The sequence below is a fragment of the Podarcis muralis genome, chromosome 1 (genome assembly GCF_964188315.1).
Source record: "Podarcis muralis chromosome 1, rPodMur119.hap1.1, whole genome shotgun sequence".
NCBI classification, from domain to species: Eukaryota; Metazoa; Chordata; class Lepidosauria; order Squamata; family Lacertidae; genus Podarcis; species Podarcis muralis.
Window position 1 is genome coordinate 17530175 of NC_135655.1, and position 13124 is coordinate 17543298.

Consider the following 13124-nt stretch of genomic DNA (forward strand, 5'->3'; position numbering starts at 1 on the left):
GAACAAAATGCTGTTAATCATCCTTTTTGCTATCAGGGACACCTCAGCCAAATGAACATGAACATGACAGTGACAATGACATGCCTGACATTAAAATGTGTTTTAGCAGGAAAACAGTGCTTTTAACACCAGTGCCTGCGAGGAGCAAACCCCCTCCTCTCATTCAGCCAGATGATGTCTTCAGTTAATCAAATCCCACCTCCCATGCAAATAAGGTACAAGTTAGCTTTTTGCAGTATGCGACTATTGAAATGACATTATAATGAAGGCATCTGCACAACAAGAGCAGCGGCTAATGATACCCCCCCCCACCATGATCTTCACCAATTAGCTTTGAAAGAAGAAGAAGAAGAAGAAGAAGTGTGTGAGCTTCCTTCTTCTTTGCAACCACAAAGTGAAAGGCCAATGAAGGTCAGAAAATTGAACATATCCCTGTATTGTTTTGTTGCAGGTAAGAACAAGCCTAGGATTCACTGTGTTTCATATGCATTTAAAAAAAATCTGCAGGGCTGCAAAGGAAAAGAGTTAGAAAAGACTTACCAAAGCCCTCCCCCTGCTTCCATTTCTCAAAAAAGAATTATGTAGAACACAGCATTTAATACCACTAATAAAAAATATTATCTTTCAGCCCCTATTAAAATCTCACCAAAAATACAACACCTCTACTGATATCTAGAGCATTCTATTTTCACCAAGTGGTTTTGCTGAAATACTGCAGCTACGAAACCACAAGTAGCAGACACACCGTATGTACTGAGCAACAGCTCCCCAGCCTAATTCCATACATGCTCCATCCGAGCATCTATATTTCAGCCCACACAAAATTAACTATCCTTTAAGAATAAATGAATAAAAACCAGAAGAGAAGCATCTGTCATGAGCTAAAAACAGCAGCAACAACAACAAAATACTTTTTCATTTTTCCCAGCAGAAGGGTATGTTTTTATGTTTATGACTCTAGGTTATACTTGCAGTTTCAGGCTGCAAAAGCGATTTTTAAAAAAAAACAACAACCAACGAGGCATTAGATTAGAAGCTATTAATCATCTCTGCACTTCATCATGCAGTTAGCTATTGTTTACCTGCATCTCATCCTTGACACACCCACCTCCCAAGCCCTGGAGAAGGGCTACGATTCTTACACGGAGGCAAAAGCCCCCCTTTTACAACTCAGAAGCCCTTTTTTCTTTTTGCGGCCGTACAAGCAGCCTGACATTACACAGCAAAATTCTTGCAAGAACAAAAAAAAGAAAGAAAAGAGCCGGTCGTGCTGTTATGCAGAGCCTACCTGAATTCTTCAAATGCATACATGGCCCAGGAAAGAATAACGCACAGGCCTCTGAGGTCTGCAAAATCCCCTCCGTAAGGCGCAGGAGAAACATTTAGTTGGTCAAGCTGCAGACATAACTGAGAGCTGTGTGCTGGGAAGCTTCTGGGAGAAAGGAGGCTGCAGATACTGGCCTGCAGCCTGCAGCTCAACCAGCTGCTGACAAGCAGCAGCTCGCAGGGAAAGGCGATAAAATACCATGTGATCATTCCAGCAAGTCTGATTAATGCAGCATTACTCCAAGAATACAGGCTGATATCTTTATTATTCAAGCCCAATCAGGGCCATCCGTAGAGGACCTGGCATGCCCGACAGTTAACGTATCTGATTTTGATGGACGGTTGTTATCTTATTCTAAATGTGGACAATGAATTTATTCACAGAACAAGAAGCAAGACAGGGTGGAAGGTGGTGCTGTTGTTTCAACAGTCTGCACCCATTACACCCCCTGCAAACTAAAGGCACGCTGCAGTCCACACTGAGCGTATTTTAACTCCTGCTGATTTTAATCAATAGGACACAGAGCATCAGAAGAACCGGACCACTTCACCTGCCCCAGCTGCAACAAAACATGTCTCTCCTGCATCGGTCTCAACAGTCACACCTACCAACAGATTGACTTCTCGCCCAAAGGAGCACTCCTCCATTGTCTCCCAAGACAGACCATGCTGGTTATGCTGGATATGCAAATGTTGCAAACCGTTATCTGTGAGAAAGGCTCATAGCTCAGGGGTAGAGTACATGTTTCACATGCACAAGGTCCCAGGTTCAGCGTCTGGCATCTCCAGCAAAAGCTGGAAAATATCCCTGCCTGGAAACCTGCAGTGCTGCTGCCAGTCAGTGTAGACAGTACTAAACTAGATGGACCAATGGTATCACCTTGGTAAAAGCCAGGTTCCTGTTTTCCTCACACCAGGGAAGTTGAACCCCCTTGTTAAAGCAGCTAGACACTTGAAGAAATAGAAGTCTTGCTCAACAACACACTTTTGCTTCCATGTCACTATCTCAAAACCTCCGCCACGCCATTTTCAAATGTCGCTAGAGCTTCTGCTGGCTCTTAGCGTGTCAAGGTATTATTGTGGAATACAGCCAAAGCAGAAAAGATGGCGTGACTTGAGAAAAAGGTCAAAACAACGAAGCCACGTTTCGAAAATAATGCTGAGAGGAGCAAGGCTGAGGGAAGTTGGGAGGCCTCGGGAATCGAAGCGTGTTAGCGGCGATGCTTGAACCGCCGAGCAAGGAGCAATGCGGAACATTCTAGGTCAGAAGACAACATGGGGTCATGGGAACAAAAGGGAAATTGCACCAAAACATGAGCAAGGCTTGCTACTAAGAAAACATGACATTAGCGCAAGTGGCAGGAGGGCCTGGGGGGGGGGGGAGAAGCCATTTTGAATGACAGGACAATTAGAAAGGGCGATGTATTGTAAGATAAGAGACGGGCAGGGAGGAAGGAGCACCCACAGCAACATTTCCAGGATATTTCCAAACAAATAAGTAAAAGCTGGTTGAAAACAATAACTCACTTATTTACTCTAAAGCACTTTAGGGACAAAATTTGGCCCAACCAGAGGTCACAACCCAGGATTCTTGCCACAACTTCTGCTAATGTCTATTTAAAGTCTTCTGGGCGCATGTCTACACTAAACGGACATCATTCATTTTTTTAACTGCAAAGGCTCCCAAACCAAGAAATCTTGAAATCGGCTGTCCTCTTGAGATCGAATAACAATTGTGCGCATTTTGCTACTTTTTCATTCATCTTAAAGAGGGGTGGGAACCAGCGGCCCTCCAGGGGTTTTGTTGGACTACAACTCCCATCATCCCTGAACATTGCCCATGCTGGATCGGGCTGATGGGAATTGGAGTCCAACCAGACCTGGGACGCGGCAGGTTGCCCATCCCGGCTTTCAAGGAACAGGGAAGTCCATCATTAATAGCCTTTTCATTTTTCACAGATATTTATTTATTTATTTCTGCTCAGATATGTTTTCTCAGAGCGTATGACCGATTCAAAAGGTATAAAAGAAAATTAGCATCTTTACTTCAGCCAATGGAATTGGAAAGCCGGTTCTAAGAGAAGCAAATGACTTGGCACCAAAAACCTTCTGGTATGCCCCAGAGCTAAGGTTACAAAATTAGGCGTTCCCCAGATCTGCTCACATGGAGTGACTAATTCCGAATAATTACAAGATGTGTTCATAGGCTGATGCTTTGGAGGTGAAAAAATACCCTTAGTATTTTAAGAAATTTTATCCCACCCCTCAGCTGGAAAAGGCTCAAAAATCAGGTCAAAAATCGCTAAAAGAAAAGGTAGCCTCTGCCCTTGGAATTATAATCTAAAAAGACATGACATGAAAGGAAAATAGACTGGGAGGGAGGAGGAATGAAGCAATCTCACATACCAGTTCTTAGTTCTAAAAATAAACTACAAGTTCTAAAAATAAGAAAACATCTACAAAAAAAGAGACACTACCAGATGTTGGCCTTGTTGCATTCACAGGCCAGATTGTCAAACACTAATTGCCACAGATGAAATTTGTCATATGTTGACTCCTACTGCAAGTTCAGTGTCAAATATTTTCCAAATATACATCCACCCATAGAATGCTCTTGCTGTCAAAATTCACTGAGGCAGATCTAATGGAGTGAATTCATTTCAGCTCTACTTCCCACAGAACTATAGTGCCTATTCCCTCACCCTGTGTAGAAGACTGTATTTGCGAGCACGAAACAGATAAATGCGACAGTCTTGGTCCTGTCAACTAATCTGCGCCGTCTCTTGAATAGCTGGAGCAGAAAGGACCTTTCCTGTATAAGAAAAGTCTGGCTGCATGAACATTCTAAGGAACATATAAATTTTAAATTTCAACCCCACGTCTCCGCAGTGAGGCCAAAAGGAGCCTTGCATCCAGCGCAAGCGTAGTCTCCAACCTACAGAAGGTTAATAGTGTAATTTATAGTCATTAATTATTATTAAAGTGCTCCCTAGCATGTGCAGATAATGCAAGACCATATCGTCCACATGAATAAAGAACAGTGAAATGATTTCCTAACGTAATTTTCAGCAACCGTTGTGTCTAATCGGTACACAGGGATGACTACATACATACATACATAATTTTATTTGTAAGCCATAGCTCAGTGGCAATGCACATGCTATACACACACAATGTTTGCAAAAGATTAATCCCTGGCACCTCCAGGTAGAACTGGGACAGACTCTTCTCTGAAACCCCAGAAAGCTGCTACCAGTCAGTGTAGGCAATACTAAGCTAGATGGATCAATGCCAACTCAGCTTCCAGTGTTCCTGTGAAGCCCCAAAACCTCATTGTCCTCCTATCATTTTTATATTCCTGCATGGTAATTAACGATGAATGGAAAGTAATGGGATAATTTCCCCTGAGGTCTCAAAATTAAACTTGAAGATCCTTCAAAATCAATTAGTATGCTGGATGTTTTGATTAGTTTGATTAATTTATTGGTATCAATTAGTATGCTGCACTGTTTCTCAGGTTTCACCTTATCACACACCGTGACAATGAATAAAATCTGGGCCGTAGTCAACAGTCCCGCCATCCCCGCCCCGTCCTCCATATCAGATCATTAATCTGAAGCAGAAATTGGTCGCTACAGCAGTAGCAGCAGCTAAGAAGGCTGCTTTATTGTTGTGAGCTGCTCCGAGGTCTGCGGACGAAGGGCGGTATACAAAATTACTAAATAATAAATGATACAGTGGTACCTCAGGTTAAGTACTTAATTCGTTCCGGAGGTCCGTACTTAACCTGAAACTGTTCTTAACCTGAAGCACCACTTTAGCTAATGGGGCCTCCTGCTGCCGCCACGACGCCGGAGCACAATTTCTGTTCTCATCCTGAAGAAAAGTTCTTAACCTGAAGCACTATTTCTGGGTCAGCGGAGTCTGTAACCTGAAGCGTATGTAACCTGAGGTACCACTGTACTGATGATAAGAGGAAGGATCCTAAATTCTTGATCAGCAAATGCTGGTGCTAGTAATAAAAGGGAATGGAGAAATGAAACAAAATGAAAATGCACATTGCGCTCCACACCCTCCTTGAACAACACCACAAACAAACCGCTAATGTGACATACCAAGAAAATATAAGACCATGTATGTTTCCCTCCTCACACCCACCCTTCTTCATGTTGTCTATATTTTGTTCTGCTGGTTTTTAAACACGTTGACACTGAAATAAGAAGACTTAATACATAAACATTAACTGTGCCCAGCTGATAGCTAACAGGCTCCACCGCCATTTTGGGTTGCCCAGTGTTTTAAAAGTGCCAAATGGATGTGCATTTTGGTCTGCTTAATACAACCTGTATATTCCTCCCTCCTGCTTTTGCCACAACTGTGCCCCAACAATTTTAAAAAAAGATGCACATAAATAATATTAAGTGCAATATAATTATTCGTTGTTGGTTGTCTCGGGAGGCGGCAGAGGAGTGCGCCTTTGGGGATGTTGGAAGGTTACAAACATTCACCGTCCAGTTCTTTATTATCCAGTACTTTAACGGCAGACCCAGAAAACCACATGGAAACTGGGTAAGCCTTGCTTTATTCATTCTTGTGAGTCACTGGGGTGGCTGGCGGTTGTGGGGAGAGAGAAACTGAGATACTGCCAAATCATAGCCCACATTTCTGTAGAGCTACCATGCAATTGTATAGTCTGGTGCACAATATGGCGTTCCAAGCAATACACAAAGTCTCATTTTTGAACATTCTAGCTATTAAGATTTTAAAATGCTAAACTAGATGGGCTAAGGCAGCCTCCTAGAGCTAAGAACGGCACAGGCACTTCAAGTGTTAACCCTAAAAACCACTTTTTTGCTGCTCTTGGAATGCGTGTGGCCTTTTCAGGCGAAGGAGTCTCTAAGGTGACATTTCCGTCAGAAATTCATATGACACACACACACTTTCAAGTTAGAAGTGAGACACTCAGAGTTTCCAGCTTAACTCTGTGTCTGCTTTTGACTCCTCAGATCCCGTTGCCAGACCATAAGTAGAAAGACGTCCTAGGAAAACTATAGACATCAGGTCTCTACAAACACTGAAGAGGCTTTCAAACCCCCCCCCCCTTTTTTTTTGTTTGTCTTGGGAAGCCAAAATATTCCGCAGCGAAGGCAGCCAAGACTGGAACCGCTTTCCATATAGGGAATTTATTTTTATTTTTTTAAACAACTCATCCCTTTAAAGCCCTACAAATTGTCATCGCCTCATGGGGGGGGGGGAATCTAACTGTTTAGAAATATATATCTACTGGTATTTTTAAAACTGGGAAGATGGTGAGGAGAAAGTCAAGAAGCTCGATGCAAGCTCTTATTGAGACACTCACTGCCTGCTCCCGCCCCGCAGAGAAATGAAGAACTTTACGTGTGTGTGTGTGTGTGTGTGTGTGTGTGTGTGTGTGTGTGTTTTCAAGTGAATTGCCCTCTTAAGTGGACAGGAGTGTGCAGCAAAAACAAAAACAAAAAAACGCCCACCCACAAAAAAACGCTTTAAAAGCAAAGCTTCCTTCTAGGCTGCCATCATTCTGTCTTCTTTTACATCAGGGGTCAGCAAACTTTTTCAGCAGGGGGCCAGTCCACTGTCCCTCAGACCTTGTGGGGGGCCATACTATATTTTTTGGGGGGAATGAACGAATTCCTATGCCCCACAAATAACCCAGAGATTTTAAATAAAAGGACACATTTTAAATAAAAGGACGCATTCTACGCATGTAAAAACATGATGATTCCTGGACCGTCTGCAGGCTGGATTTAGAAGGCGATTGGGCCGGATCCGGCCCCCGGGCCTTAGTTTGTCTACCCATGCTTTACATCATTCCTCAACAAAGCCCCTGATCAAAATCTTAATAACAGGGTGGTTCCTCCAGGTAAGCCAGTCCCAGACTTTGGGGGTTTCACAGGTCAGTGCCAACACTTGAGAGGCCACATGATGCAGTGCAAACACACCATTTGAATGGCAATGCCCGTCAAATATTTTATTGGGGGTCCGAAGACCCCCTCAGCCCCTAGGAGTTGGCTCCTACGCTTGCCAAGTTCCAAGGATCTCAGAAGCAGCTCGGAGCACTGCTTTTAGTGTGGCTTCCCATGTGCTATGGAACAGCATTCCTGTTGAGGCTCTCATTATCTGCACTTTCCAGAAACAAGTGAAGACAGCTTTGCTCCAGCACATATTCCCCAGTTCAGCGTTTCCCAAACTTGGGCCTCCAGCTGTTTTTGGACTACAATTCCCATCATCTCTGACCACTGGGTCCTGCTAGCTAGGGATGATGGGAGTTGTAGTCCAAAAACAGCTGGAGACCCAAGTTTGGGAAACACTGTCCCAGGTGGATAAATGAGTCTTTACCAGAAGTGTCCACTTCCGTTAGGGTTTCTAAAAAAAATAATTGTATTTGTTGTTTTTGTGTTTTTAACTGTGTTTAATTATCTTACGTGTAAATCACCTTGAGGTAGTGGTTTAGAAAGCAATTAATAAATTAACAGTAATAATAATAAAGTGGATTGTAACAGGAAACAAACTGGTAGCCAGTGAAGTCCTTTCAGTACTAGTGAGACATGTTATCTGTCAGTGAATACTGTTTAACATCCTTGCTACTATCAACTGCAGTTTCCAGAATGCCTTCATAAGCAGCCACAGGTGTGTGTTGATGGAATCTAATCTGCATCTGACCAGAGCTTCCATTTATTCCCATTTGAGTCAAGGCCTGACCTATCTTCTCACAATTCTGGCCCCGTCCTCCTTTTGTCTGCTGTAGCTCATGTGGCAAGAGAAAGTGCTTTTGCATACAGAACGCCCCAGGTGCAATACCTGCCATCGCCAGGTAGGATTGGGAAAGACCCACCTGAGGCACCAGAAGGCCACCACCAGTCAGTGTGTACACAATGGAGGATAGCTGAGTTGGTTAGACTAGAGCATGGTGCAATTAACGCCAAGCTTCGACTGCTGCAATGTGTTCTATGTGGGGATTCCCTTGTGCTTGACCCGGATTAGCCCACAATGCTGCAGCGCAATTGCTGACAGGAGCGAGACCTTGCCGGCATATAACACCTGTGCTCAGAGACCTGCACTGGTTGCAAATTTAGCACCGGGCCAAGCTGAAGGTAATACTATTACGATAAAGCCCTGAACAACTTGGGACCAGTTTACCTGCTGTTACGTACTGAGTTGAATAGGATCCAAAATGCAGCAGCCTGATTGGTCCTAGAACAATAGGATTCAGAATGCAGCAGTCTGATTGGTCCTAGAACAATAGGATTCAGAATGAGGCAGTCTGATTGGTCCTAGAATAATAGAATCCAAAATGCAGCAGTCTGATTGGTCCGCAGGAGCCACCCAATCCAGCTCCAGGTGGAAGTGAATCCGCAACCTGATTGGCCTACAGGAGAACCCCGGAATTAGCCAATCACTGGGGCCCATTGTGTAAATAATGTATATAAAGCAGACATTTTGGGGGAACTGGCATTCCTCACTACTATGAGTTGAATAAAGAGCATGAAATCCACTCTCGACTCTGAGTATACTTCACCTGCAGAATTGCCTTACTCCTTATACAGCCACTCAGTGGCATAGCGTGGGCATGGGGCCACAGGGGCGGTTGCAAAATTGTTAGGGGTGCGAAATTTCAACACCCGGTGCTGCCTCAATACAGTTGTGCACTTCCGTCGCTGGGCTCTGCTGAAAACGGCTTCTCCACGTGAACCAGGAAGTGACCTCTCCAGACAATGGAACAACTCTTCTTTTCTTATCTCTGTGATCTCCTGGGTGATGCAAACGCCATCAGGCGGTTGAATGCGCATGCGTACTCCATTTCCTTCCTACCCACCCAATCCCCTTCATGCGGCCTCGGGCACTGGCAACACACACTATGCCACTGCACCCACTCAACTGCTTTCATCTGAGGAACGGTCACTGTTACAAGTGCCACATAATTCTCATCCTGCATTTGTAAGAAATTGGTCTTCAAACATGGCGGGCGTTCACATTTTGGAACTCCCTGTCTACTGACACCAGGCAGACACTTTCACTGTACCCTGACGCATGTCAAAACCATTTTTTTTTGTTTAGACATGCCTGCCCCAGTAGGCAGAATGCTGGTGTGCGTTTCAGAATCATGAAATTACAGAACTGCAGATTTGGAAGGGACCCCAAGGGGTCATCTAGCCTAACCCCCTGAAATGCCGGAATTTGATTTGTTTTTAGTTTATCAGTGATATTGATTCCCCCCCAGTGTTATTTTTAACTGTTTTTACTGATAATTTTATTGTTCTATTCCTTTTGTAAGTGGCTTTGAGGCTTTTTACAATCAAGCAGTATATGAAATTTATGAAATAAAGATAATGAATAGGGACAGCTGGAGCAAATGTGTTCATCGCCATTTATTTTTCTAAGCAAAGGTAACACAATTTACCAGCGAGTTTCCCTACTCCAGTTCTCATTCATTTGTAGTGAATTGCTTCTTTACTAAAAACGTGTCCCTACGGGCTTTGGTGTGCTCGTTCTGCATTCTTATTGATTCAACAAAACTCACCAGGTACACACTGACACTAGCAAGCGCATAATGTATATCTGTTGTATTGCTCTGCTGTTGCTTTTCCTTCCACAGATGTTCCATCTTAAAGCTCGGAGGCAACAGCAAGATCCTTCTCGGCAAATGCATTATGTCATATTTAGGGCACCGGTAATCAAAAATTCCCTGTTCTGCAGGTGACATATGTAGAATAGAGTTCCAATTTGATCACAGTTCCTTTGATCATCCCACGAGGAATTCAAGCCTAACCTACCATTCTCGTCAAACCTTTATTCAAAGAAGGAACATTAGATTCTAACTGATCAGATCAGTGGTGGGAGGGGAAATTTCTGATCATTACTACAGTAATAGGGAGCCCACATCATCCCTTAAATCAGGGAGTGGACTTTGGCCTGTTCAGTTAGGTCCCATCCGCACTATAAATATAAAGCGGTATCATACCGTTTTTAACAGTTATTTTCATTTTGCTTTTGGTACTCTCTAAAGCAGTATTTCTCGACTTGGGGGGACCAGATGTTGTCGGACTACAACTCCCATCATCCCAGACCACTGGCCCTGCTAGCTAGGGATGATGGGAGTTGTAGTCCAACAACATACAGGGACCCAAGGTTAAGAAAGGCTGATCTAAAGTGTCATATACAGTCATATCTCGGAAGTCGAACGCAAGCCATTCCGGAAGTCCGTTCGACTTCCAAAATGTTCAGAAAGCAAGGCGTAACTTCCAATTGGCTGCAGGAAGCTCCTGCAGCGAATCGGAAGCTGCGGAAACCGCGTTGGACATTCAGGTCCCAAAGAACGTTCGCAAACCGGAACACTCGCTTCCGTGTTTGCGGCGTTCAGGAGCCAAAACGTTCAACTCACAAGGGGTTTGACTTCCGAGGTACAACTCTATATGAAAAGGATGCAATCCTAAAACACATTTACTAGGGTGTAAGGGCAATTGAACATAATGAACACACCTCTGAGTAGAAACGTAATAATTCTAAAATGTGTGTTCTACTGATTTCCAATCTGTTTCTTAAGAAGTCCTAAAATTGAAATGACTGTTTACACTGCCACAGTACATATTTCACATTTTTAGTGAACTTTGCACTGGGATTTCCATATCTCTTTCCTGGAAAACTGAAGCCTATTTAAAGCCCATTAGTGTATTTTGTGGTTTGGGGCTTTATTATTATCATCATTTCGCCCCAGTGTGGGTTTCCCCCCTTAAGTTTATACTTACTCGCCCTGAATTGCATCTGCAGTACTTTGCCCAGCACATAAATGCGTCCTTCAATGCTTCTCAGTGCCCAGTTAAAAACTGACAAGACAACACGCAAATTTTTAAAAAATGGTTTCCCTTTCCTAGCTCTCAGCTGTAGAAGATGTCCTCTGCTGAAACCTGCTCTCCTGCAGGTCTAAATGCAACATAAGGGAAATATTCCCTTGGCTTTCATTAAATCCCTGTGTGCTAAAGCCAAGCCAGTGTTTTAATCTCTAGTATTAATGCCACAGCATTAGCTGACTTCATTACTGCTTTCAGTTCTATAGCTCAGTTCTGATCAAAGGGAAGGATCCTGCTGTCAGTTACAAGGTCTCTGGGATCAACTGCATAATCTTCTTCCTGTGAACAGCTTTCCACAACCCAAACACAGCCACCTTGTTATCACAATGCTTTTAAATTTGGAGGCAATTGTTTATCTGCTTATGCAGTTTGCTTGTACTCTTTCTCTCTTGTGTCTTGTCACTGTAAAAGCCATTGGTTTTTGGTGTGGTTTTTTTTTTTAAAAAAAGCTTGATGCTGCCCCTCAATGGTAGCTTTTATAATAGTTGTTGTTGTTGTTGATGATTACTATTATTTTAATACCGAGTTCTGCAGGGCGGCCAGTTTGAAAATGTAATATAAATGAGGCTGATTAAACAGGGAGGGAACGAAGGGCTGTTAACCCTAAGCCCAGTAATGCTTCCTTAAATTCTGCCAACTAGAGAAAAATCTGGTGTGCCTAACTATGCATCAGAAGGCAGCCACAGAAGGATTAACCTATACCCAGCTTGTAAACATTTCTTCCATAATATTATTAATTTACATGCCACCAGTAGCGTAATGACAAATTCAGAAGTGCAGGTTCCTGTCTTGCTAGCCATAGTCACCCCTCCCCAGCACACACCTTTCTAAGATTCTACAGTCTTCTAAGATTATTCAACAATAATTAGGGATGCATTGCAAAAATCAATGCAGTTCTTAGCACTGATTTCAGATCTATTGTTTTATGTGCACGTACATGGACAAATGATTTGGAGTGTGCCAATATCTTTATTTGGCGTGACTTTTGTATTCTCCTTAGTGCACACTATTCTCTTGAAACTGAAATTAACTTGTATTTTCAACATTCTTACATCATGCTTAGCTTTGGAGCATGCAGAACAAGAACTCCTCAAACTTCTTCCCATGCACTTTCTGCAGAGTGACCCTAGGATCCAATCCACAGTGGCCGACTCACCTCCTTTCGCTCTGTTTGGCTCCAATCAGCACGAAGGGTGAGGATAAATATTCTCAGAGGCTAAACAATTTCCCCTTTCATGCTGATTGGGCAGCTCTAGGAGGCTGGAGGTACGGACCTCGCTGCAGAAACTGAAACAGGTCTTTGACCTCCCACAACCCTGGAGCTACATGCCACTTAATGCAAAAACAGGCTTCTAAGCAGTTTACAGGTATAAAAACCAATTGCACAATTGATCCCATATCATCAAGTAAAGACTTTCGAGATTATCTGACATTCTCCTCCCAGGTAAAAAGGGTAAATACCTAATATTGCACCTTTAACCACCTCAGGCCAAAATCCTACAATATTCCTGCAATACAGTTGCTGCTGCAAAGTCATGCATGGCTCCTATGCCATATCAGTGGAGGAGGGGCCATAACTCAGTAGCTGAGTGCATGCTTTGAATGCAAACCATCCCAAATTCAATTCCTGGAAGTAGGTAACTGGTGATGTGAAAGACTTTTGGTCCGCAAAAACCTGGAAAGCCACTGCCAGTAAGAACACGCAATGCTTTCCTGGGCTAGATGAATAAATGTCATGGCCTGTATAAGTTAGATTATAATGCTCCATATGGATGTTTGTGTCATGTGGGTAGCTAGCTAGGATAATCCAGTGGCTTCATCAAGACAGCTGATGGTGTTGGCATTGAAAGTAGTTATGCAATCAAGCACATGGAAGGAGTTTTGTGATGGGGAAAAGGTAGCATAAACTAGGCT

General features: G+C 43.3%; 1 protein-coding gene across 10 annotated transcripts in view; it reads right to left on the bottom strand.

Annotated features, from left to right (window-relative positions):
• EVL (Enah/Vasp-like) overlaps positions 1–1503 on the bottom strand; it is a 124989-nt gene extending 123486 nt beyond the window's left edge. For 2 of the 10 annotated variants that reach the window (XM_077924124.1, XM_028711930.2), the window contains exon 1: positions 1289–1503. In XM_077924124.1, coding sequence (XP_077780250.1) covers positions 1289–1311 — 23 coding nt within the window. In that variant the 5' untranslated portion in view covers positions 1312–1503. The remainder of the gene's footprint in view (positions 1–1288) is intronic. The other 8 variants (XM_028712111.2, XM_028712020.2, XM_028712734.2 and 5 more) reach the window with 5 other exon arrangements.
• Between the last annotated feature and the right edge of the window lie 11621 nt (positions 1504–13124).